This window comes from Uloborus diversus, chromosome 9 (genome assembly GCF_026930045.1).
Source record: "Uloborus diversus isolate 005 chromosome 9, Udiv.v.3.1, whole genome shotgun sequence".
NCBI lineage: Eukaryota > Metazoa > Arthropoda > Arachnida > Araneae > Uloboridae > Uloborus > Uloborus diversus.
In genome coordinates this window covers 11,407,965-11,434,903 of record NC_072739.1, presented here as the reverse complement: position 1 = coordinate 11,434,903, position 26,939 = coordinate 11,407,965, and the positions used below count along the sequence as shown (strand labels likewise).

Here is a 26,939-nt window from a genome sequence, read left to right as displayed (position 1 = left end):
TTTAAATAAATGAGTGTTCCAATTTCAAATACCAGCACACATTTTTTTTTTTTTTTTTTTTTGTGGAAAAAAATTGCCCCAAATATCTTGTTCTACATAAAATTTTTACTCGATACAAACTTAATCTTCTATTTAAAAAAAAAACACCTGTTTGCAAATTCATCCAATCATTTTAAACAGAAATTCTAATGATAGTTTCAGAAGAGGATAGGTTTTTAAAACTGTAGCAAAAATGTTCAGAATTTCATTTTTCTTTGTGTTTTTCATTACCTTAATTTTTAATATTTGTTGCATAAAATTTTGAGATCTTGAAAAAATATGATTATTTTATTTGTTTGTATATTAAAGCAGTGGTTATGTTTTGATTTTTCTAAAAGCAAGAATATCAAATATCTGGGTTATTCAAACAAATACTTTTAGAATATAATACTTTTATAATTTTGTTTTTATCAAATGTTTATTGTAGTAAAAATATTGTAACCCAAAGATAATTAAAATGCTTTAAAAAACCGATTTGAAGCTTTCATAAAATAAATTAGTGACATAAACACAGTAAAATAGATATGAAACCATAGAGAATTCTTATAATGTCTTGAATATGATTAAGAATTTAGTTTTTAAGATTAAACTTTAGGCAAATTTAATTTCTCTTGTGTGCTCGATATCATATATATCATCATATTTCTCATTTTGATTACAACTTTGCTTGCATTAGAAATATATATATACATATATTAATGGCGATTAAAATGAGATTGCACTTGAATTTAAAATCTTTCAATCCCAAAAGTATAATACTTTTAACTGTTTAATAATACTTGCTTTAAAAGAAGCAAGTTGAAACATTTTATCCCTTGATTTCATGGCTGATGAAGAAATTCAATGTCTTGGAAAAAATGGAAGTTGGAGTATATGGTATGGAACTATTAACACTAAATGAAAAAACAAAAGAATTATCTTTTATTTTTAGCAGTGTATGATTGCACAGAAAGTAGAGTCTAGGTTTATCTATAAAACATTAAATTTAAAACTGCTACAATAGGTTATTTAATATTTTACATCAGATGTCAATTGTATGTACAAATAATTCACAAATGAATGTTCTAGAATGTATTAGCACTATATGTTGAGAGAGAAGCTCTCCCTATCCCCAAAATCAGTTTTCAGTTACACCATTGGCTGAATGGGCGAACGGCTGAATGGGCAAACTTTTACTCATCAAAGGTTGAACAATCAATGATGGAACACAAGGATTATTTGCTTGAAGATGAATTAATAGATGCGCACTCAGCTTTTCCTTGCTATTGAAGTTCTTCCCACAGTGGGTACAGGTGTATGGCAGTTTCCCATCGTGCGTTCTCATATGAATGTTCAGTTTGCCCTTTGTAGTAAAAGCCTTTGAGCATTGGCCACATACGTAAGGGCGCTCACCTGTATGTATTCGAATATGAGCAGTGAGCTTATCATTCCTAGCAAATGCTTTCCCACAGTGTTTGCAAACAAATGGCCTCTCTCCTGTATGGCTCCTGATGTGCACGGTGAGCTTATCTTTCTGTGCATAAGCTTTCCCACAGTGCTTGCACACAAATGGGCGTTCACCTGTATGCACTCTGACGTGGTTCGTCAATTTGTCTTTCCACACAAACCCTTTACCACAGTGAGGGCAGTTGTATGGATATTTCCCAGTGTGAGTGTATGAGTGAGATGTCAGCTTGTCATTTCTCGCAAAAGCTTTGCCACAGGTCTTGCATACAAACGGACATTCTCCGGTATGGATTCGCACATGTGCCGTTAGTTTGTCATTGCGTGCAAAAGCTTTACCACAGTGCTTGCATACATATGGCCGTTCACCGGTGTGGATCCTAATGTGTACAGTCAGCTTATCATTTTGAGCAAAAGCTTTGCCGCAATGCTTGCACACAAATGGCCTTTCACCGGTATGCGTTCTTATATGGTTGGTCAATTTATCCTTCCAAGCAAATCCTTTGCTACAATGTGGACAAGTAAATGGATGTAAACCAGTATGCATGTAAGTATGAGCGACTAACTTATCTTTTCGGGTAAACCCTTTCCCGCATTGGGTGCATACATAAGGGCATTCCCCAGTATGTATTCGAATGTGTGCAGTGAGTTTATCTTTTCTTGTAAAGTTTTTGCCACAATATGTACAAATGTGTGGACTTTCACCGGTGTGCAACTTGACATGGTCATTCAGTTTATCTTTGCGAGTGAAATTTTTTTGACAGTATGTACAAGTGAATAAGCTTTTTATTTCCTGACTGTTATTATTAATGTTATAGTGCTCAGCCTTCACATCTACAAAGTATATGTGACAATGCTGGCAAATGTTGTGAGGTTGACATGGTTGTATATTTGGTATGTTTAAATTCACAACGTTAGCCATTTTGAGATTTTTGTAATGCTGGGTAAAAAAGTTTGTGTCTTGCACATAATTACCTCATACAGTTGCACATTGTGATGTTTGTGCTTTATAAGCAGAATAAATTAATATTTTATTTTCAGTGTTTGCATGTTCTCCTACCAAATACGGACCTAGCAAAACAGTTTTTATGTTTTTGGAAAATTACCTCGGCGACGAAACATTGATCTTTAAGGAAAACTTGCTCCAAGTTTTGCGTTCAATCAGAAATGGAGAAATGAGACATTTTTCTGAAAATAGAAGGGATGAAAAATGTCAGAAGTCAAGGCAGTACTGACAAAAAGTATTGTACAAAACTACAATTGATTTAAGATAATTACATCCTTATAAATTCTACATCTCTAAATAGAGAAAATGAAATCATACTATATTAGAAATTAATAATTAACCCATGTATGTTTAATTTTAGTTCTTTTAAAGAGTTTACATTCATAATTTGTATTTTTTTTTTTTTTTTAAGTTCTGGAAATTAATATTTCACATGGAAAGAAAAAAAAATACTTGAGAGCTATGAGTGGTTCTAGTTACTGTTGTGAATGCAAAGAGCATAAATCCGCTTAATCATAGGAGTTTTCTAAATGTTGGAAAAAGCTATTGGATGAAAATAAAAGTATCTGTGTGATGGTATGGTTCATTATCATCACTGATGTTATGTGATTTTTTCTTATATGTTGTGCAATTTAAATGATGCGAGAGAAAAACTCAGACTTTTGATTGATTCATTTATTATATTACATACACATACAGCTTGCGACACAGTTTAAAGTGTACAAGCAAAAACAAATTGTTTTAACTGTAACTAGAAATAACAATATATGATCAAATTTAAAAGAGAAAAATCTCATAACAAATGTAAATCTAATCAAATGCCTAAAATTTACTTTGAAAGTAAATTCCTTCAGTCTAGATGCAATTTCACTTGTGGCTTTACACATTAGTAAACCATACCACTTAAAGAGTACAGGATCTTTTAATTTTGAATACATTTAATATATTAAACTCACATTTTTTTCATTAAAATCTATTTTTTTCATTTACGAGCCTCTTTTGTCAGGCACTTTTAAGAACACATTTATTATTTTGGAAAACAACCAAGGAAAATAAAAAAAAATATTTTACATGATTTAATCAATTCTGTCTTATTTTCAAAGCACTTTTGCAATTTAATTTTGAGTGAGTTAGTGTTAGTATTTTGTTCAAATATTAAGCAGATACAATAATTGCAACAGATCTCGTTGCCATAACATATTCGATTTCTTCCCAGTTGATTTGGTGCACTAACAAAAGAGGCTTTTGATTAATCACATGCCCTGTCCGTGTGACAAGTCGCCTCTGGGTGTTTGAATTGTGTCAAGAGACAGCAAAGGAATACAAAGTGAGTCACTCAACTTCATTCTGTCTCCTGAGACAACTTTGGAACCATACGTCAAATGAAATTAAGGATTCAACGAAATCCACGTCTTGGAATTTGGAACGTTCCACTGACACCACAGAGTTGCAGCAATTATGTCAATGACAAAAAACTTCTTGAATGCAACTATACAGCTGCATGTGCTTTACTGTTGAGGAGCAGCAGCAGCAACAACAAGAGGCTTTGTGTCAGTAACTGGTGGTTGTGGTGGTGGTAGTGGAGGTGGTGGTGGTAGCATGGCAGGAGGCCCTTGTAGTGCTATCTCTGGAATTTTAGCAAGGAGAGGTTTGGCTACGAGCGCAGCACAAGAGCCTCCACCCAAATGTATAAGCAAGTGAGCATTGAGTTTGTCTTTGCGATTGAACCCCTTCCCGCATTGATTGCAAGTATAGGGATGCTTTCCGGTGTGGATGCGCATGTGTGTATTTAGTTTTCCCTTCATGGCAAAGGCTTTTCCGCAGTGCACGCACACATAGGGCCTCTCTCCCGTGTGCATACGTACGTGGGCCGTCAACTTATCGTTTCGCGCAAAAGCCTTGCCACAGTGTTTGCAAACAAAAGGCCTCTCTCCCGTGTGAATGCGCACGTGGACAGTCAATTTGTCTTTCTGTGCAAACGCTTTAGCACAATGTTTGCATACGAATGGACGCTCACCCGTATGTATGCGAATGTGATTAGTTAATTTGTCTTTCCATGCGAATCCTTTCCCACAATGTTGGCAGTTGTAAGGATGTTCACCAGTATGGATACACATGTGGGCTCCCAATTTGTCTTTACGGGCAAATGCTTTTCCACAGTGTTTGCAGACGTACGGCCGTTCCCCCGTGTGAATTCGAATGTGGGTGGTCAGCTTATCGTTTTGAGCGAACGTTTTGCCGCAATACTTGCAGACAAACGGACGCTCTCCCGTGTGTATCCTAATGTGATTTGTTAGTTTGTCTTTCCAAGCAAACCCTTTCCCACAGTGCTGACAGTGGTAAGGGTGTAGGCCTGTGTGCACATACATGTGAGCCCCTAATTTGTCTTTTCTCGTGTAGCCCTTGCTGCATAGGTTACATACGTAGGGTCGCTCTCCGGTGTGTATGCGTATGTGGGCGTTGAGCTGATCTTTTCGGGCAAAGGCCTTGTTGCAGTGGCTACAAACGTGTGGACACTCACCGGAATGCATTCTCAGGTGGTTTCCGAGTTTGTCTTTGCGTGTGAAGCTTTTATCACATTGGTTACATGCAAAGGGCCTCTGCTCTTGCGCAGTTTGTGTGTACAATTGGTGAGTTTTTATGTCCACAAAGTACACACGGCAATGTTCGCAATCAGCGTGGGGTTGCGTGGTAGGAATGTGGAGGCTGGTCAAGTCTGCCATATTTACAGCCATCTCTACGCCAATGGAGGGATTTTTCAACATTTTGAAATCTTAGTAAAATGCCCACGAACTTTGAAAACGATAGTACTTTACACTCTAACACATAAAAAAACTAAACATAACATATTTCTCTGACATTTCTCAGTAAGTTAAACAATATACAATCAGCGTATATATTCAAAAAGCCAATGTAACATTAAGTATTTAAAATGGCACATCATGAGAACAAACTAATTTCACAGTACAAACTGAAAATAATGCAAATGGATATTTACAGTACATGAATTCCTACGTAATGATGCAATGCTGCTTATGATCAAATACAGGAATTTTGAAATGTTTTCTTTGAGGTAGCTTTACAATATAACAACTATCAAATGCTTTTATGGGTTGAAGAAAATTTTCGGTCATTAAGAGAGCATTTATTACCTTTTGGATTGGAATTTATTTTTCATCTACTTTGAAGTTCCAAAATTTTCCAATCAGTCCCACTTGGACAGCTCATTTCTGAAAGAAAATTTCTTTTAGCCAATCAGTTAAATATTTTCTGATACTGCATAAAAAGAGGGTGGAATAAAAATAAGTATTTTAATTTCTACTGAAAACATTGCTTATTTCTATCACAGATGTATTTGTTGAACTAGAATTTCGATGTACATGGATGTTTTTAAAAACATGTACTGCTTTGATGTTACATCTGAAGTTAAAAACGAAAAATGCCCTGCATTTTATTTTTGTAAAATGTAGTTGATTTAAAATAAAAAGAGATTTTAAACCAGTTTTCTACACCCGAAGAAATTTTTGCAAGAAACTTCTAAATTGGCCATCTACAGAAAGCAATTCATTTATTTCAAAAACTTTTAATATTAATCAGAATTTGTTCCCATTTTGTTTCACACAATTTCACTATCTGCTATTAAAAAAATAAATAAATTTTAAAAAATGCTAATAGTTGTATGTTGTTCCGTTGGGTGTTTTGGTGAGATGCAAACTAGATTAGTTAATGTGTTTCCATGTGAATAAAATAATCCAAGCATGAATCACAAAGAAGTAATAAACAAGTCTTTATTGAATGTATCTACAATGCTAATCATGTTTTGAGTAATTATTGGAATTACAAAATTTTTGATACAGCTCTCAAAACAAATTATTTCAACAAGACTGATACATTTTGAAACTTTGAAAATAAACAATAACTCAAGATACCTAAAATTATGGAAGAAAAAAAAAAGGCATATCAATTAGATCTCTACAAGGATTTTCCCAACAAAGAATGGACAATCAATGCAGCATGTGTACTTTCAGTAATATGAATCAATATGTGGGTGCTTAATTTGTCCTTACAGTGAAACCCAATGCCGCAATGGTTACAAATAAAAGGATATTTGACATCATGAACTACAAGATGGGAGTCCAGTTTCTCCTTTGCATCAAAGACAAGCCCACAATGAATACATTTAAAGGTCGGTTTCTCCAAGTGCATTTTTGAATGCATGTTCAATTTGCCTTTTGTGATATAGGTTTTTCCACACTGATTGCATGCAAACGGTCGTTCCCCGGTATGAATACGAACGTGGGCTGTCAGTTTATCATTTCTGGCAAACGCCTTATTACAGTGCTCGCAGGTATATGGCCGTTCTCCTGTGTGACATCGCGTGTGCACTGTCAGTTTGTCTTTTTTAGAAAACGCTTTCCCGCAGTGTTGGCACACAAATGGGCACTCTCCTGTATGAATTCTAACATGTGTATTCAGCTTATCTTTCTGAATGAAGCCTTTCCCACATGTCTGGCAAACATAAGGTCGTTCCCCCGTGTGTATTCGAGTATGAACGGTCAGCTTATCCTTCTGGGTAAAGCCCTTCCCACATTGCTTACACTTGTAGGGACGCTCCCCAGTATGAATGCGCATGTGGGTTGCTAGCTTGTCATTCTGTGCAAACCCTTTCCCACACTCTTTGCAGACAAATGGTCTTTCTCCGGTGTGTGTTCGAACGTGGCTGATCAGCTTATCCTTCCAAACAAACCCCTTACTGCAATGTATGCAGGTGAATGGATAATTACCAGTATGTACAAACATGTGTGAGGTCAGTTTATCTTTCTGAATGAAACCTTTTCCACACTGTTGGCAAACAAATGGCCTCTCACCTGTGTGCAACCGCACATGAGTGGTGAGCTTGTCATTGCGTGCAAAGCCTTTTCCACAGTGCTTGCACACAAAAGGTCTCTCACCAGTGTGTATCCTCAAATGTGTAACCAACTTGTCATTTTGGGTGAAAGCCTTACCACAATAACTGCAGGCATAGGGCTTTTCCCCAGTGTGCACTCTAATGTGTTTTATGAGTTTATCCTTCCAAGCAAATCCCTTACCACAATGCTGGCAAGTAAACGGATGTTCGCCCGTGTGATCACACATGTGTGCAATCAACTTGTCCTTGCGTGTAAAACTTTTAGGGCACTGGGAACAAGTGTGCGGACGTTGACCAGTGTGGACCAACATGTGAGCATTTAGTTTATCTTTGCGAGCAAAAGTTCTGTTACAGTGGCTGCAAACATGAGACGTTGCTGCAGTGTGTGTTTTTACATGTTCATTTAACTTGTCTTGATGGGTAAAGGGTTTATTACAGTAATGACAAGAGAAAATTGGTTCAAGTTGTTGAGGATAGATCTGAGGGGCCTTCATGCCCATCAAGTAAATGCGACAATGGTCTGAAACATGTGAAGATTGAGTTGGAATGTTTATTGTTGGAACAAATGCCATTTTAGGAAATTAATGCTTAAAATACTTATTTTTGAAAGACATCAACACACCAAACACATTTTTCAATTTTAAAATTTAAACATTCAACTTAACAAGTTAAGAATTACTGCTCCAAACAAAAATCCACAATAACAAAAATCTCTTAACAATAAAACAATCATAAAAATGCAATATAAATATATTTAAGGTACAATAGGTTTCAAATATGTTCACAACAATGGCATTACCTTTTACACATATGATTTAAATGTAAAGTAATAGTTCTTCTTATGATGTTCTGAGACATTTATAACAGTCAATTCTGGAAGAAAAGATGTTTTTATCATTTCAGCAACTATGAGTAAAACATATAACAGTTTTACTCAATAAAAAATAAATAGATATATCATTATTCATATTGAAATATATTTTAATTTAAATAAATGAAGAAATGCAACATAGTGCTAATCATCCTAGCTGTCCAAAATTATCCAAACATACTTTATTTCTCGATTTTTCATGACTGAGTGTGAAATTGAAAATATTCCTTCTGTATGTAAGAGAATAAGGGCTCGACAGACAATGATTAACATGCATAACTTATAATATATAGTAAAAAGCAGTGGGTTTTAAAGTTAATTTCTAATCATTCGGAAAAGATGAAAATAAATACGAGAAAAGGGCTAAACCTCTTATTGTCTTTTGAAATGAGTTTCATCTTTGCCTCAGTTTTCACTCAGCAATAGGCTTACTGATGAAGCCCTAATGCATTAAAAAATTGCAAGAACTACTCAAGTGAAAAATGAAAACAAACAATATTGTTCAGCTTTTCTTCAAGATAAATTTAATCTCCTGCAGAAGGAGGAGAAATTGAAATATTTCATAAATTAATTTATTTGTACTTCTAACACTCATAACTTTTTTGTAGTCATTTTTAACAAGGTTTTGGATGGTACAAAATTTTGGAAGAATGGACAATTTCTTTGCATAGACATATGTTCAGGTTAACGAAAACCTTAGTTTTTAACCAATAACTACAATAATGGATGCCTCAATTTCCAAATAAATTAACTCCACTTTTTAAAAAATCCTCATTTCTGCTTTAATAGTGCTATATCAATGCTTACACGTGAATTTATATTAAAGTTTTGGTTCAGTACATTTCTGACCATGTGATGGCAGAAAATAACACGAGTGCCTATTCACTCCTATTGGATAACACTATCTTCTTTTATCACTTCTCTCGACTTTTTGTTTTATGGAGTTAATTGATTTGGCAAGTGAGGCATCCAAATAGCATTCTACCTGAATATTCATGATCCTGTTAAAATTGTGAATGTTTTAATACCGGGTTTGACCCTGAACTCTGGACCGTTCGAGAATTTTGTGAATAAGTATGAAAAAAATATCCCCATCCCATTTCATCTCCTTCAAATCAAAATTTACAAAAATTGCCCCTTAGCACATGTGCCAAAGTTATAAAATATACCGAAATGTTCCAAACTCCACCTTTCTAGTCTCAGTAGTTTTAGCTGTGCTTTGATTACACTGATGAACAAGCCACATGGCATGATGTTTACTTTTTCTAATGTAGTTTTTCATGCTGAGTTCAAATCTGAAAACTATTTCGCTCTATCACTTCAGGTTTTCAAGATATCAACAAAAACATGTATTTTTTCATCCTCCTTTCGTTAGATTTTTTTTTTTTTTTTTGGAATAAATGGAACATTGAATTTTCCCACGGATTGTGAGTAGTTCAGGGCTCCAATTTTAACACCACAATGGATTATATATATATATATATATAATTATATATATATATAAACTAGAATGCTCTTTAAAAATGTTTAGTCCCCCTTCATATTTCCATTATTATGCCTCCACTTCATATAAAGCTAGGGCCCATGAAGAACTTCGTGAAGGCACTAGACAACTCACTCGTATGCTTTTTGGCACCTATTCTCAACAGGTTTCCCGAGTTGAGTTATGCAAAAGTGGAAGAAGGTTTGTTCATGGGTCCACAAATAAGGAAGATCATCGACTTACTCAGCAGAACTGAAAAAGATGCATTTTTGGCATTCAAGTCATTTTTGGCATGGCCAATTTCTCTGGAAATAATAAATCTCCTGAATTTGTGAATATTGTGCAGAAGTGCATTATGTCCCTCAAGATTCCTCTTCTTGACATCATTCCCGATAACCTAGGTTCCGTCAGTGATGAACATGTTTAACGAACGTTTTCATCGGGACATTACCATGATGGACAGGGCCTAATTTAAGTGTAAACTTGTGAAGCCCGGGCTTAGGTGCCCCCATAAATTAGAAACTTCTTTTTTTACATATATAAATGTTTTCCATTGATTTGAACTATAAAATTGTGAGAACTTTTTTTATTCAAGTTTAAAAAATTCTTTGTTATTGCTGGCTCTGTTTCAGCAAAGTTTATATGTTTAGTGGAAAACCACAACCCATTAAGTGAGACAATTATGATTAGTAACATCTAGCGTAGAATTAGATGGCTCACCCGTCACTCCATGTTAGTACAGAAATCACTATTAGTGCTTATGGCATTTATTTTGTTTCTGTTAATTTACAATATTTCAAGATGTTTGAATCTTTTGTATAATGCTTATTTATGTTAACTTCAAATTACAAATACATTGATACAGGAATTAAGTAACTTCATAACTTCCTTTTAAGATTATACATAGCAGCCTATAGCCATGCAACTGCCAAGGTTGTCACAGGGAAGGGGGGTCAATAGGGTTAACCCCCCAAAAAATCAGTAGTGCAGTAGACCAGATTTTTTTAGGGGGGTCGGCTTTTATTTATTTATTTCTTTTTGAGGGTACACCGCTGCTCTTGGGGGATGGAAACTTCTGCAATGAGGAAAAGATGTGCAATTGAGCACTTTCTTTGATTGTGCAATTTAAGGGGACCCTACAGTTTTTTTTTTGTGCTTACACTTCTAAAATTTCTAAATCAGTCCCTAAGTCACGCTATCAGGTTCGATGGAATGCAACAATGTTGGCTGACCACTGCTGGATTCCTCAGCGCAACTTGCCAAATGCTCAGCTTGTAACATAAGACTTGTAAACTTGTAAACACAAGTCTACAGCCATGAAATTCAAAGCAAACTAAATTTAAATTAAAGAACTTTATGTTATACCTATGTATTTTATAAGTGCATTCAGGGTTCGCCGATATATATCATGATATATATCACAATATATACATCCGATATTTATTTTGAAAATATCATGATATTTTCAATATTTATTTTTTCAACTACAGTATTTTCAATATAAAAGTATATTAATCATAGTAATAGTGTTCATTTATTATTAAAAATAACCAAAGAGTTATGTGTACTATATATACTACTGTGTACTATAATATTTTTATGATGTAATAATGCATGATTAATATGACAAAGTAATATAAAATTCCTTTTTTACTTGTATTTTATATTCATAAAATTATTAGTAATGTAACAATTTTAATTATTAAAAGTGCCTAACGTTGCTCAGACAAAAATGAAAATGTCTTATGACTCTGCACCGACTAATGCATATTGCTTATTTCTGAACCATATAACTGTAAAAGTAGCTAACAGAAGAAAATGAGTAAAATAGCTATTGCTAAATTAACTCCATTATAATTGATAGAAATGCAAAATGAAATATTAGATATAAATAATGAAAGAAACCTTAATTTTAAATCTACATATTGTAATTGTAATATAAGAAAAAAAAAAGTGCTTTGAGGATGCATTTACTATTCTGAAGACTTGAGTTTGTGCTAAATGAAAATATTGGATGCATATCAAAATCTCGATATATATTTTTAAAAAAAAAACGGATACTTTCCAAAATATCATGATATTTTTGAACCCTGTGTGCATTATACCTTAAACTAGATGATGCTATATAGTCCATCTTAATTAGTACTTTATTTAGCAATATGTTCTCTAGTGTAACTTGTCTATGAGCTGTTTGGCTTGATACAATGTTATAAACATACATAAATGGTTAAGGTCAGGTATCTCAAAAATGATGGATGATAGAGACAAATGGTATGAATATTTTTAATCAGTATGACTAGATTGTCTTAAAACAAGTGTTGAATACCACGATATCTGCCTAAACAATTTTTTTGTTTATAGGACAAGTTACTTTATATGTGTAGAGATTATAGACAGGTTTATTGTTATAGACAGTATTGTTATACACAGGTTTCACTGTATGTATATTTATATGTATAGAAATTACAGGTCTTAGTTTGCATTCAAAAACATGGGGGTTGGGTTTCTGCACTTCCTTTTCATTTTGTGTGAATTTTAACATTTTAAACAAAATTCAGGCTAATTAAGTATGAAAATTATTTTCTGACTGAGGCATAGAGTTCTTCCTATTTTTGTGTCTATTAAGCTATTAATAGCTGGAACAATGGGATATTATGCATTTGTTGTAAGTTTAATGCTAAAGCTCAAATGTACAACAGCCTAAGTTCCGGCCATTAGTTAGTGGAAGCTTAGGTATTCAGCCAAACTACATTTTGCATCTTCACTGATATTATACCCCCTAACTAAAAAAAAAATCTGAAATCATTTGCCTAGTGCCCCCCTTCCCTCCCCCCAAAAAATGATTTTGATATAAAATTTTAACTAAACTAAAAATGTGAATGAATAATTTTAAAGCTACAATCAAAATCAATGTAAAAAATGATTGCTTTCTGAAATCATGATTATATTACATTAATTACTTTCAGACAATTAGCAAATGCAAAAGCACTTAGTCATTAATTAGCGCAAATGGTATGTGTGAATGGAGATAGTTTCTCCTTTGCCTATAGAATTATTCATATTTCGTAGCCAGAATCGCTTGAATGGAAAATTCAGAATAAAATAAAAAACATTACAGTTAAAGTTGCAGCCTCTTACCTACTGTCACCGAGATCCGTCATTTAGCAGGGTCACTTGCTTCCCTCCCCTCTTCGGCTTCGAAAAATTGAATGGTTTTAAATTTAAGTGGGTGTGTTTTTTGTTGTTTTCTGACAAAATTTGCACTGAGCACACACCTTTCGCCACCGGGAAAAATTTGAAATTCCTGCTGCCTCGACGAACCTGCTGTCTAAATTGAGATTCAATTCTTGGACATTCAGAAAAATCAGATAATCAACTGCAGTGTATTATTCATAACTCATTAACAGAAGATAGGTTGGCAATGTGCAAGAAATTACTGTACTCATTTTTGCAAAATGATTTTTTTTTTCATTCACTCAATTTCCCTTATTTATTTTTTTTTTGCAATTCCCTGATTTCTTGGTTCTGTTGCCACCCTGTATACAGGGATGCCCTGAAAAATGATCATTGTGATCTCCCAAAAACGTCCTTATTTGGCACATTTTGCCTGACTATTCGGCAATTTTTAAATGCCCGAAAGTCTGTTTTTATTAAATGTACTTAGGTGAGCATACTCACGTCTTCTCTTACAGCAAATTGAGAATTTCAGCCAATGAAATTTCGGAGCACTCCTGCCTGTATATAGCTACAATGTTTTCTATGAGAAGTAGTAGTAAACAAAGCTTTGTGACACTTGTAGATATTGTTTTTTTGCCTGGCACAAGTATGATTGAAAATAGCTCCTATCATATAAGCGAAATGTTCATGAACAGAATTGGCAATCTAATGAACAACACAGGCCTGGGATGAAAATAATACAAGAGAAGTTGTGAACTTTATGTATTTTTTGGTGCTGATTTTAGGAAAAATACTGGAAAAATTCTATCTTTGTCTTGCTTTCTTGAAAAAATCAATTTTATGTTGGTTTTTCTGTGTTGTGGGACCTTTCAAAAGAAGCAGTGGGGGAGGCTCTGGATTGAAGGCAAAAACTTATTAGCTACATGAATCTTTTTTTTATCAGTTCAGAAACTGTGAAAAGGACCTTGACTTGGAAGATGAGGTGAACTTTGAGTCTATTGTTATGATTGATGCTCCCGGATCTCGATGAGCAAAATTAATACTACCTACAATAAAGATGAACGGCCGTTGTTTATAGATCGAACAAAAAGGAGTCTTTTAACTGTCACGGAAGCCTGTAGGCATCTGTACCAGTTGGACAGTTTGTACAGTTAAAAGAACGTTATGAGAACCTGGCAGGAACCACCATTGGACCATTTGCAGTGATTTAAAAGTTCCCTGCTTCTTGGTCAACAAGGCGGACATACGAAGACTAGAGGTTAAATCCCGGCTATTACAAATTTGCCATTTCAACTGCGCTTGGGCCCGACTTAGCTTTTTGGGCTTTCTGTTTTAAGATTTCGTGTTGCTTGTTTATATTTAGGCTGAGCTAGAGTCCCTACAAATCAATGAATACGATTAGAATATTTTCACAGCGATTTCTTGATATATTATATGAAACTACGGAGATGAACAACTGATAATCTTTATAATGTAAAGAGAAAAATGACACTTCAATATTTATTGGTTTGGAAATATTTAACATAAACGTAAAACACGTTGTGTACTTCAAAAATGATTGGAATATGAGTATAGATATCCGTCTTTTGCGGATCTTTTACGTTAGGCGTAAACAGCTAAGTATTATACATTTTTATTTAGGTTGAATGTTCGGCTTTGTATTAGAAGTGATGCTGCAATTCTAGTACGCTCTTCTGAGGTTAAAAATTTGGCCCTGAAAAGGGCTTTTGTTTGATACAAATATCAGACACCAAATCCATTGATTATTAAGACGCAAAACTCAATCTTTACCGAGGCCTAAAAACTAAATCAGAGAAAGCTTTGTGTTTTCTAATTTTTATCTGTTGCCATCTCATATTTATTAACAAGTTTAAAATGTTGGTAATTAATTTTAGCAAGATTTTTGAAATCAACAAAGTCCGCACGTAAACGCAGTTGAAATGGCAAATTTGTGATAACGGGGATTTAACGTCGAGTCATACGAAGTACCTATGCTTCATTTATGGATAGGACTGCCACAATTAGGCTCAACATTGGGCAAAATCTTGAATAAGGCACAAAAATGATTTAAAACAGCTACGGTGAACCAAAAAAAGTCCCAAATTTTTGGGACTACAGTGCTTATCAGACAAAAAGTTTATGAATTGAAGATGAGGCGGATACAACGGGAAGTGCATATGTTTTTTTTTTTTAACGGTTTACCATATTTTACAGACAATAAATCATTTTGAAAGAAGGAAAACAAAATGTTATGAATTTGCTTTAAAATGATTGAATATGTGTCCCAATTTTTAATTTTGTTTCTGAAAAGATTTTATTCTTGCAATACTGAATTTCAAAATGGATTAATTTCTACCATTCATTTTTTATGCTAATTGTTGCATTTAATAGAATCAAAATCGAACATATTTTCTTTTTGAAATTCTTGTAGCATTTTTTCACATGCATTTGTTTTTACAAACTTATTTCCAAGCAATTCTGAGCAAAAAATTGATGAATTCAGAATTTGCGTTTCACGCAGTCTAGTCTACTGTGCATGCAGTAAAATTCTACTGTGCTCGGATAAAATGGTGGTCCTTTTCGAAATCAGCAGATATATAAACAAAGATCAGTGAAAAATCATTTTATATTTTTCAAAAACCTGAATTTCGCAGGCCTGACTTGCAGTTGCAAGCTTTGGGGTGCTAAACAGTAACCCTCGTTTGCTTTAGCTATCGTTTCTCTCTAAATGCACTATGCTTCCTAAATTTGACAGACATTGGGCGAGAAATTTAATTACTACTTTTAAGTTTTCCTCTTTATGCGTTTTACGTTACTTAAATGGTATAAAATCAGGGTTGGCTTTCTGCCGGCAGAAACTAGATTTGGCCGTGCCAGTGGCAGAAACTGGTTGTAACCGGTAAAAACCGGCAGAAACTGGCAAAAACTAAAAAGCATCTTTAATTACTTAAGTGATTGCTAAATGATATTCGTTTAGGTAAACTACAATATTAAAATTCATTTCATCATTTAAAAAAATAAAATCCTATGCTAATGCCCTTGATTAAGTTCGAGAAGGGAACTTTTCAATTGCAGATGCTTGTAATGTTTGGATTAATCTAACAAAGGACAAAAAATCATATAGTTACTCAGGAAAGAGGAGCGACAAAATTAAAAGGCATTTCTGATTTTAATTTGCTCACTTATATGCTTCATTTAAATTGTTTGTGATCGAAATTATCCTGTGCTTCAAGAAAAAAGAAGTGCTTCAAAATTCTTCATTTGTACCTAATGTCACAGCTTTGCAAAACAAATGGCCCCTATTTCTCGAAACTTATTTTTCCAGTTGAATTTCTCCCACTACCCCAGTTACTACATGGTGGACCAGTTAAAAAAAAAAAAAATACAATAGATGAAAGTTTCACGAACATTGCTTGTTCCTTCATGCATTGCTTGCTAGCTCTTCTGTTGCAGGAATATTCTAAAGTTTCTCATTTGTACATATTAGATTGAGAAACTGTTTAGATTTTAGAAACCACCTTTTCTAAGAAGCAACTGCAGGGTCCAAACAATGTAACATTTGATTTTAAATTGTGGTAATATCATAATTAAATTGTGCTTTGGTTAATAATTATTTTTTCCATGCACTTCCTATTGCACGTCAATAATTTAATTTTTTTCATTTTGTGAGTTTTTGCCAGTTTCTGCCGCAAATGTGGCAGAAAGTGGTTTTTGCCATGCCGGCTTTAACCGGTTTCTACCAGTGGTTTTAACCACCTCGGCAGAAACTTGCCAACCCTGTATAAAATACTTATTACTAAATACTTTGGTAAATAAATATAAATAATCGAACATTATTCTCAAATTTCAGTGTATACAGTGATAATGTGAAGCATTAAATTTGTGTTGAATACAGCAATAGCTTTTTTTTTGTATGAAATTACTGACAATTAATAAGTTAAGTCTTTAACTTTACACAGTTCTTTTAGGGTAGTATGATTTAAAAAGTTAATAATCCTACTATGCCACTAATGCAGTTTCCCAAACTGTGGTCTGCAGGCGCCCCAGGGGTCCACTGTGCTACCCAGCTAAAACCCCTAAATATAATTGAAATTGAAGGACGAGTAACGATATTTTAATTAAAAAAGAAAGAACATTTATGAGTAGAGACGTACCGAGTAGCACTTTGGCCGAGTAGCCGAGTACCAATTATGTTTTAAGAAGAACCACCGACACACACGTGATGAATTTCGAACTAATTGGAATAGTAGTATAGACCTCCATGTCCATATAATAGTTTTTAAAACAAAAGTCCAGCTGAAATTTAATTACGCATTATGTAAAAGATTTTGTTTGTGTCAAAAATTTTATAAAAAGGTCATTTTCAAAATTAACCATAAACAAATAAATAATAAGTATGATCTCAATCTATTTTAGTTCTAGTTGGGGGTGTGCACAGAACTTTTGGGGCCCATCACAAATGACTTTTCCGGGTCCCCCTCCATATTATTTATTGTTCTATATTTCATGCCTAGTTAAAAAAACATTAGGCCCTCATCAGGCTCGGATCAACAGATGCCCCCCCCCCCCTGTGTACACCCCTGGTTCTAGTCCGTTAAACATAATAATATAAAAATTTCATATTTTTTACACTGCTCCATTTTTAATAAATACGTTTTATTAACTTTGCGGACATTACTCCATTGAAGCATAACAAACTTCATTATTCTCAAAATTTAATGACTTGTAAATCTGAATTGTAAATGATTGCAGTATATTATATGGTTGCACTCTTTTATTAATTCTAAAATCTACTTAACAATATTCCATTTTTTACAACTACTCGGTATTGGCCGAGTATCTGATCAAAATTTGGCCGAGTACCGAGTACTAGAGATGAGACGGGCTCAGCTCAGGCCCGAGCCCGAAGTGGGCTCGGGCTCTAGAACCGAAAATAGGTTTCGGGCTCGGACTCAAGCAAAGATATTCAATCGTCAATCTCCAAACAAATTCAAAGCAAATAAACATTTACTTACTGTGAGAAAATGAAAGGAACATTTAATTCAGTTCAATCAATATGAAAATTAAACCAAAAAAAAAAAAAGAAATTAACGCTTATTTATAGTGTTTTTTTGCGATTACTATTGTAATATGTCATACAGTAACGCATTTGAAGTGGAGCATTTTGAGAAAATTTAGAAACTTCTGTTAGTGAAGAACATTTGACATAACATTTTCCATTAACAGAGAGATCATGTCAGATTGTAGAAGGTTTGGTTTTTGATACAAGAAAGCTTCCTTTGGGCTCGGACTTTGGTCCGAGACAATATCACCTGGGATCGGGCGGGGCTCGGTTACAAATTTTCGAGCTCGGGCTCTCAAAAATGATCCCGAACTCATCTGTACCGAGTACTCAGCAAATTGGCCGAGTACCGAGTAGTTACCGAGTACTCGGTACGTCTCTATTTATGAGGAATAAAAAATTTCTTGCTTAAGTAGGGGAACACGGGGCAAAGTGAAATGTTGAAATATTTACTCTGCTTTTAGCCCCATCTATCTGGTATTATTTTAACTATATAATACCTTATGTAGTCTATTCCAGCCAGGAAAAAAATACCGCTGAAGATTAAAGCATTTGGTAATACAGGCAATTTTAAAAAATTGGTACTCATAAATTGTAATAGTTTGTTGTAAGTCAAAAATTATTTTTGTTACTATAAAATGATAAAGTTCTTGTTATTATCATTTGAAATATTAATTGAGACCTCCCAATGTTCAATGCAGCAAAAATTTAGTTAATATTGAGCTTATTTGTATTTTCAATAAATAGTGCAATTAGTCAAGTACATACGGGGCAAAGTGAAATTGTTTGTTTCATTTACTCACTCAATCATTTAATATAAACCTCACTTATGTTTTCATTTATTAATTAATTCATTTACATTCCTTCATTTAGTATAAATCACTTATATTTATTCATTCATTCACTTATTTTCTTATTCATTCATTTCACTTATTTTCTTATTCATTCATTATTTTACTCTCATTTATTTTTCTTCATATATCAATTGATTTAGTCATTTAATTATTTGTTTTTTGTTTCATTATCTTTTCATTTATTCATTCAACCTTTTATTTACTGATTCTTTCGATCAAAAATATAATTTATAATCAAATAGAAAATATTTCATTAGAAAAATATTTTATTTTTCACTTTGCCCCATGGAAAAAAAGTGAAAAATTTCCACTTTTTTTTGAAGGCTTAAATTTACTGCCAAAGATAAAAAAAATACTGTTTCAGCGCAAGTTTTATTATGAAATACAATGTTCTTTCTTTATGTACTGTAATTTTCAAAGCAAATTCCCGACTTTTTCATTTTGAAAAAACTCAGTCATCTTAACCATTTTACTTTGCTCCACATTCCCCTACATGCAGGACGCAGTAGCCCCCCCCCCCCTTCAAAAGAAAACACTACACATTTTTAAAAATATACAGAACAATGAATAAATAAATTCAAAGGACAAAAAGTGTACAAATATCTTAGAAAAAATAAAAAAGATTTAACTGTGTAAAATCATTTTTTTTTTTTTTTTTTTGCGCGTGCACCAGGGATTTATCATTTTTCCGAAGGGGGTGAAGGGGGTCTGCGGAGGTCTGAAGTTCGGGAACTTCTGCACTAATGCATTCAATTTTAATATTATTATCAATGTCAAATTTTGAAAAGACTGCCACCCCCCTCAAAAATTAAGTGCATATAATTCTTACTTCAATATTAGCTGGATAAGGAACAGCTGACTTTTGAATCCTGTAAAAAAAAAGAAAATATATAGATCCAAAATAAAATATGTTGCCCATCATAAGTAAACAAAGTTTTTTCTGTGGTTGAGGAACCCTTTCTAACTTATGAATTAAAAACAGATTAAGTTTAAATTATTTTTGGTTGGCGTGCTAAACTTGAAATTTTTATAAAATGATGTACTGCCTGGGTTTCATTATCTTTAAGTGTTCTGATTTTGTTATGTAAATATGTGTTTCTGCTTCATCTGTTTGTGTTAATATTTCAGAAAAAAAGGACAAAACTCAAAAGTTTACTGAAATTTTATTGCATTTATCTACATAAAAAATGCAAGAATCATTTTTATCCGAGTTCTGTAGGTATTTACATTTCTGCTTACATATAAACTTCAAAAAAGCTCACATAAATAACTACTACCAACCAAAACAAAACTAGTTTGATCACAGCTAAAAAAACATGGCAAAATGCACAAAGCATTTTTATAACAAGAGTTCTCAACCACAAAAAAAACTACAAAGTAAAAAATTAAACAAGAAACAGCAACATTTAGTATACGGACATTAAAACAAGCATTGAACAGCATTACATAATCTTGTAGAAACCAGTTATAGTAAAGAAATAAATACTTTTGCACTAAGTATAAAAAACATAAACACCAACAAAGGCAGGATTGTTAGGATTACAAAAAGCCTCTTTTTCAATGTAAACATGCGGAGCTTATAAATGTTAACATTATCTACTAAAAAAGTTTTGTCAAAGGTTTTTAGTTTTTTAAGTCATAGTTAATTCAGGGTTCGTGATTTTTTTTTTAAATTTTTTTTAAAAAGTCGGATTTTTTAAATTTAAATCAGATTTTTTTTTATTTTTTTAAAATGTTCAAAAATTTGTAGATATTAATTATACTTTACATTTATAAACATAATATATTTCATACAATAGATGAATCCACTCAACTTACTTTTAAACTTAAGATAAGTTCTCCAACTATTCAATAATATTTTAAGATTTATAAATACGTTATAATGCTTAGATAAGATGTGATTTTGTTTTATACTTTGCTTAAAGATAAGGTTTCCATGTCCTTATCATGTACGTTTTTAGTGTAAAATAATATGTTGAACAATTACTTTTCTGAACCATATTAGTCATGGTGTATAAGAAAAACTCCAAATTTGTATTTTGTTCTCAACTGTCATTTTGGAGTAAAAGCAATAGAGTGAAAATCGGTTACATGCACAGAAAGAGGGATCTATGTAGTTTTGCCTGTTTAAGTTAAGATAGTATAATACAGTGCAGTTAAATTTAGAACAATGCATTCTAAAAATGCAAAATTAATTTATAAAAGTAAAATCAACTGAATTTAATTAATGATTTTACTAAAAAAAATCACTTAATTCAAATCAATTGTTTTAAATCAATGACTTTTTTAAAAAAAAATCATTTAATCTAAATCATGATTTTAATCACAATTTAAATCAAACTGATTTAAATCAACGAACCCTGAGTTAATTCATGAAAGGTATTTCATTACTAAGTTAATTAATATATAATGCTAATCAATCAATAATGTATCACAATCAAACCTCTAACATCATAAAAAATGATGCATAAAATAGTACATCAAGAGGATTTTTTTCTTTATTAGTCAGAAAGAGATAGCAAGTCTGTAAGATATCTGACCATATTCCTGCACAATAAATAGTAACAAATCCAAGAGAACTATAACTGGTTTTTACTAGATTTTCAAAGTGGTTTTGCTAGTAGAGGATTAACAATAAGTGTTTCACAGGGATTGCTTCCTAAGTGCAGTAAAAGATGTGAATTCAACTTCTCTTTACGATCAAATCCGATACCACAATGATTGCACACAAATGGATGTTTACCCGTATGTATATTCATGTGAGCATTTAACTTGCCCTTCAAGTCAAAGGCCTTCCCACAATGATTACAAACAAATGGACGCTCACCGGTGTGCATACGAATATGGGCCGTCAACTTATCCTTCCTTGCAAAAGCCTTACCACAGTGCTTGCACACAAAAGGACGTTCACCGGTATGTATCCTCACATGAACAGTGAGTTTGTCGTTGCGAGCAAAAGCTTTGCCACAGTGCTTGCACACAAAAGGTCGCTCACCGGTATGTATGCGTATGTGAGTTGTCAATTTATCATTCTGAGCAAACGCTTTACCACACTGCTTACAAACGAATGGCCTTTCACCAGTATGAATCCTAATATGATTAACCAACTTATCCCTCCATGCAAAGCCCTTACCACAATGTGGGCAGTGGTAAGGATGCTGACCAGTATGGATGCACATGTGGGCACCAAGTTTTTCTTTTCGGGCAAAGCCTTTACTACAGTGAGGACAGACGTAAGGTCGTTCGCCAGTATGAATGCGAATGTGGACCGTGAGTTTGTCTTTACGAGTAAAACTCTTCCCACAATGAGTGCACACATGAGGTCGTTCTCCGGTATGCATTTTTATGTGATCACTCAACTTATCTTTGCGAGTAAAAGTTCGGTCACAATAAGTGCACATGAAGGGTCGTTCCACGCACTGGGCATACAGCTCATGAGGCTTCAGGCCGAGATAATACTTACGGCAGTGTTCGCAAATGTTACATGGCTTAGCTTGAGGGACATTCAAATTTGTTGGAGCAGCCATAACTTCACTTAAAAATAGTGTCGGCTAAATGATGTAAAACTTTCAACAACAGTTTAAATGATTTAATACCATTAATGAACTAACCTAAGTTTTAAACATTAAAAACGCAACAAATTTTTGTTCATAAATTATAGTAAAGGTTTTGATTCATGAAAGATTAATAAACATCACAATTAAAGGTACAATAACATGATTCTCATAAATTGGAGCACTCTAAAAAGGTTGAAGTTTTGCAACACTAACAGGAATGCTGTGAAGCATGGAATGACAGACAGATCCAAAGGATGCAATTTTGCTCAGTTTGACAATCATTTTAACACAAACCAGTTTGCAGTCTATTTGATGAGCAGACAATCACATACATATTTGAGGACATGAACTAAGGAAGCATAAGTCAAAAAATATAAAAAGTTAGATACCAACATCTTTATGGCTATTTCTAGGCAAACTAACCTCTGGAATCCAGCCACCGAAGAAATGGTCAGAACATTAAAATTATATAAATGTCTTAGACAACTGACGTGGCATTGAATTATCTCACAACTTGAAACTATGCCTTTCGACAATGGGTCGATAGAAGCAATACCTATTGAGAAAAATCAGTTTTTAAGGATTTTGTAAAAATAATTTGAGCATAAAATATCTAAAAATACTTTATAAACTTTAAAAATATTACTTTTTTAAGCTAATCCTAATAATTAACACTAGACCAATCTGTTCAGTTAAATACAGTACATCCTTGCTTTAAGCGGTAGTTATGTTCCACAGAACTGCCCTGTAAATCAAGACTTAATTTAAATCTTAAAAAAGGAGTTAGGTTCCATAGTAAAAAAAAAACTTCATTAGATAAATATATATAATAGGTTCTATGTGTACTTATTCTGATGCATAACCTGTATAAAGAAAAAGTGAATTAACTTAGTGTTTGTAGAAAATAAATGGTTATGATATTCTTTTGGCAGTCATTAATTATTCTTCTCTAGTTCTTTGTAGGGCATTAACACATCCACGATCACTCGCATCATTTCCAGGACGGATCTTCTTCCACTAACAAATCAGAAAGATTGTTTGCTATTGTCAAGGAATAGCTCAAAATTTGCAATGTGAAAGGCTTTTGGTCGTATGTCATCATCATCGATAATTGTATTCTCATTAGTTTCGTCCTTCTTGGTCATTTCTAAAAGCTCCTCCAGTGAGCTCTAAATTATGTGAGCTTTAAGTCTGGAAAGAGTTCTGGAAACAACCTCAAAAAATGTCTCCAGTAGCCCAAGATCTCATATTAGCACTCCAAAAATGCAGTTTTTATGTGTTATCTGCAATCTAAGGAGTTTCGATTTTGAAAGAAGGCGAAAATTTTATCTGTTCGCAATGCAGCATCTGCGTAAAATAAAAACTCATATGCGTAAAATGAAATGAAGGTGTCAAATCTTAAACTGCGTAAAATCAAATCAGTGTAAAACGAGGGTCTACTGTATATTCATTTAAACAAAAAGGTTTCTTAATGCTACTTTTAACTCATAGGGCACCTTGTTAGGAAGTTGTTTACAGTGAACATGGATCAAATTGCCACATTTGCACATTGGGAGGCACTACTATTATCAGGGCTGCAGAGTCGTACAAATTTTGGGGTAAAGGAGGCTCTCATCTTCCTGGAGACAAAACCTGAATCTTCCACTTTTTCTCAGACTCTGGAAATCTTAGTATATTCAACTCCTTTACCGCAAAATCAGTTTGACGCTGACCAGGGTTGATAAAAACCTTGATTTTTTAAAAATTTAAATAGAATTTTTGAGATGTAAATGCATTTAAATAAGATTTGATATGAACAAATTTAACTGTTCAAGTTAGGTACCTAAATTGGATAAATGTTTTTTTTTTATACAATTAAAAATTAAAGTTGGCCATATTATAATTTTGGTCATATCTTGCTACAGTAATTTAGTCACATTATTCATATGAGCTTTCCCCCTCAGGCATTTTTTAACGAAAATAAACAACATATTTCCACTTTTCTTTAAAAAATAAATACATTTTAAAATAATATAGAATTATATCAACTGCAGAAATAAAGAATAAAAATAACTTAGAGTATTGAATTATTTTCATCAAATCATTTTTTTTTTTTTTTTTTTGAAAAAAGAACCCTAAAATAAAATCATCTGCTTCTTGGCTTTTAAATCTTTAATAAAAATCATCAAAGACTGAAAAGCAGATTTTTTTTTTTTTTTTTTTGAAAATTCTTGTCTTATTAATTTGTTTTAATTTAATGGAAGTTGAAAGAGATTGTATGTAAAGTTTCTTTTTTTAAATGAAAAAGTAAAAAGTTTAACTGCTAAAGATAAATTATTATGCTTAATTTCATTGAAAAGAAACATCTTGTTTCATATAATCCTTTGCAACTTTTTAAAAAAATTTATTGCTATATATATTTTTTTTTCTTTAGTTTCATTTTACAATATGAATCATTTTTCTACCCTTTGGTAATATTTGTTTTTGACTTTTCTAATAAAAATACTCTGCACATCATGCCATCCAATTCATTCTTCTGAAATTTTAAAATTTCAATCTTGAAAAATCATGATTTAAATCCATTGTTTTTTTTTTCTAAATATCAACAGATTTAAATCTGGTTGACTTAAATCACTCAACCCCAATTCTGGAAATTTTAGAGCATTTAACTCTGACTCCTTTAACCTCAAAATCAGTCCCACTCTCACTCCACAAGCACTGTCAGAGTTGAGAGAAAATGACCAAATCTGTCCGACTCCAACGCCCTGCTGGCTAATATAATGAATTTTACAAGAAAATGCGGAAACACTGATATTATAACATTATAACCCCTAATTTACAAACACAAATTGCCATTGTTTCAACATCTTTATATTTGTGCCTTTTACCTAAAAAATAACTGATAATTCTTTATGAAAACAATGTGTTTAAAGCAAAAGGAGTATAGAAATAATTCTCCCACAAATTGACATAACTTAAAAGCAGTATTTTTTCCAAATGTAGAGTCCGCAACATATGATTTTTTTTGCCATAATTATTTAATTTACTGCTTGATTAGCATTGCTTTATTTTGAGTTTGTGTGTTGGTAGGACTAACTCAAAATAAAATGACGTCCAAATCAAACAGTAATTTAAATAGTTATAGAAAAAAAAAGTCTCATGTTGCAGACTACATTTGAACAGAATACTGGGAAATGGCCCATAAACTATTTCTATGTGAAACATTATTTAATCTTTAAGTTGTGAATAAAAATCAACCTTACACTCTGAAATCATCAAGTGTTGTAGCAGTAAAATAAAGGGTCTTTTTTAGTGTAAAATTTTCTTGTTTTACTTCATGCAATTTAAATTTTAAATTGAGCAAAAGTGAAACATTTTGTATTATTTATTTTTTTTGGAAAAATCATTTATAAGGTGGTTAATAAAACAGAAAAACTTGACAAAAAATACTAACCTACTAAATTTGAAATGCATGAACATGCAATAAAATGTTAATTGAATCAACTACTGTACACAGTATAATGAATCATTATTATTGCATTCGACAGATTCATTATTTTTTGTCATTCTATAGAAATTTAAATTACTGCAAGATTGTACATTAATGTTCTCAAGTTTAAACAGTTTACAAAATTGAACAGTTATTCCAATTAACACATGTTGACTGATAACATTTCATGCATACATGCAGCATACGTTTGATCAAGGGTTTTGAATGCTACAGATAAAAAATGAAAATTGAAGGTAGCTTATCGATTAAATAGATTTCTAGTGTTTTAATAGTATGAAGTACAGAGGTGATGGGTTTAACATATGTTAGATAAATTTATATTTTTTACAGTTATAACTATCATGTTTCAAAGATTAATTTACTTAAAGTTAAATTATACCAGAACGGTTGTCAAAACAATTCATATCAAACCAGATTATCATAAAACAAGTAACTCGCAAGATGGCGCTGTAAATAAACCGCAGTTTTATTATTCAATTGAAACCTGTCATCGGTTATTTACGTAAGTTCGAAATTAAAAAAATAGTCGTTCGATAAGAATCTAGCTTCGGAGATAAAACTAGTCCATGCACAGAAAGAAGAGTTATAAGATTACAAAAAAGCACGAAAAGAAAATTATAAACACATTGTTGCATAGGGGAGGGGTCGCTATGAAGTGCGATTTAAAAACATTTAAATGGGCACGCTTTTGAGAAAATTTCAAGCACATAAAAGAGTATCCATATGACACATACGAAATAATTACAAATATAACATACCTCATTACTGGGAAGAAATCTAGTTGATTTCATTACTTTGATTGAGCTCTCTATTAAACTGTCCAAGCAATGGCGTAGAAGATCGATTATTTGAGTTTTGCAGCACACCACAGCATATCAAGGATGTGAAAAGAAATTTAAAGCTTCCCGAATACATTCAAACGTGTGTTAAGGCACAAAAAAATTTCATATTTTTTTTCAAAAACATCGAGTAAACTCCCACTTCGCACCACCAAAACGATCAGCGAATGACGTCAGAGGCAGCTCCCGGATCGACGCTTGCTGGAATG

General features: G+C 32.9%; 2 protein-coding genes across 4 annotated transcripts; both read right to left on the bottom strand.

Moving 5' to 3' along the window:
• Nucleotides 1-976: 976 nt before the first annotated feature.
• LOC129230748 (gastrula zinc finger protein XlCGF57.1-like) lies at nucleotides 977-26,939 on the bottom strand. Of its 3 annotated transcripts, XM_054865181.1 has the most exons (6): nucleotides 26,650-26,939; nucleotides 22,825-22,957; nucleotides 19,674-19,713; nucleotides 8,197-8,270; nucleotides 5,641-5,718; nucleotides 977-2,670 (listed from the first exon to the last, which is right to left on the bottom strand). In XM_054865181.1, the coding sequence occupies exon 6, from the start codon at nucleotides 2,402-2,404 to the stop codon at nucleotides 1,157-1,159; it is 1,248 nt and encodes a 415-aa protein (XP_054721156.1). In that variant the 5' UTR covers nucleotides 2,405-2,670; nucleotides 5,641-5,718; nucleotides 8,197-8,270; nucleotides 19,674-19,713; nucleotides 22,825-22,957; nucleotides 26,650-26,939; the 3' UTR covers nucleotides 977-1,156. The 3 variants fall into 3 exon arrangements, with proteins under 3 accessions (XP_054721156.1, XP_054721155.1, XP_054721154.1); XM_054865180.1 differs by lacking the exon at nucleotides 977-2,670 and having other exon boundaries at nucleotides 3,076-5,718; XM_054865179.1 differs by lacking the exons at nucleotides 977-2,670; nucleotides 5,641-5,718 and having other exon boundaries at nucleotides 6,273-8,270.
• Nucleotides 21,211-22,412, bottom strand: LOC129230749 (gastrula zinc finger protein XlCGF8.2DB-like). Its single transcript, XM_054865182.1, has one exon. The coding sequence runs from the start codon at nucleotides 22,369-22,371 to the stop codon at nucleotides 21,448-21,450; it is 924 nt and encodes a 307-aa protein (XP_054721157.1). The 5' UTR covers nucleotides 22,372-22,412; the 3' UTR covers nucleotides 21,211-21,447.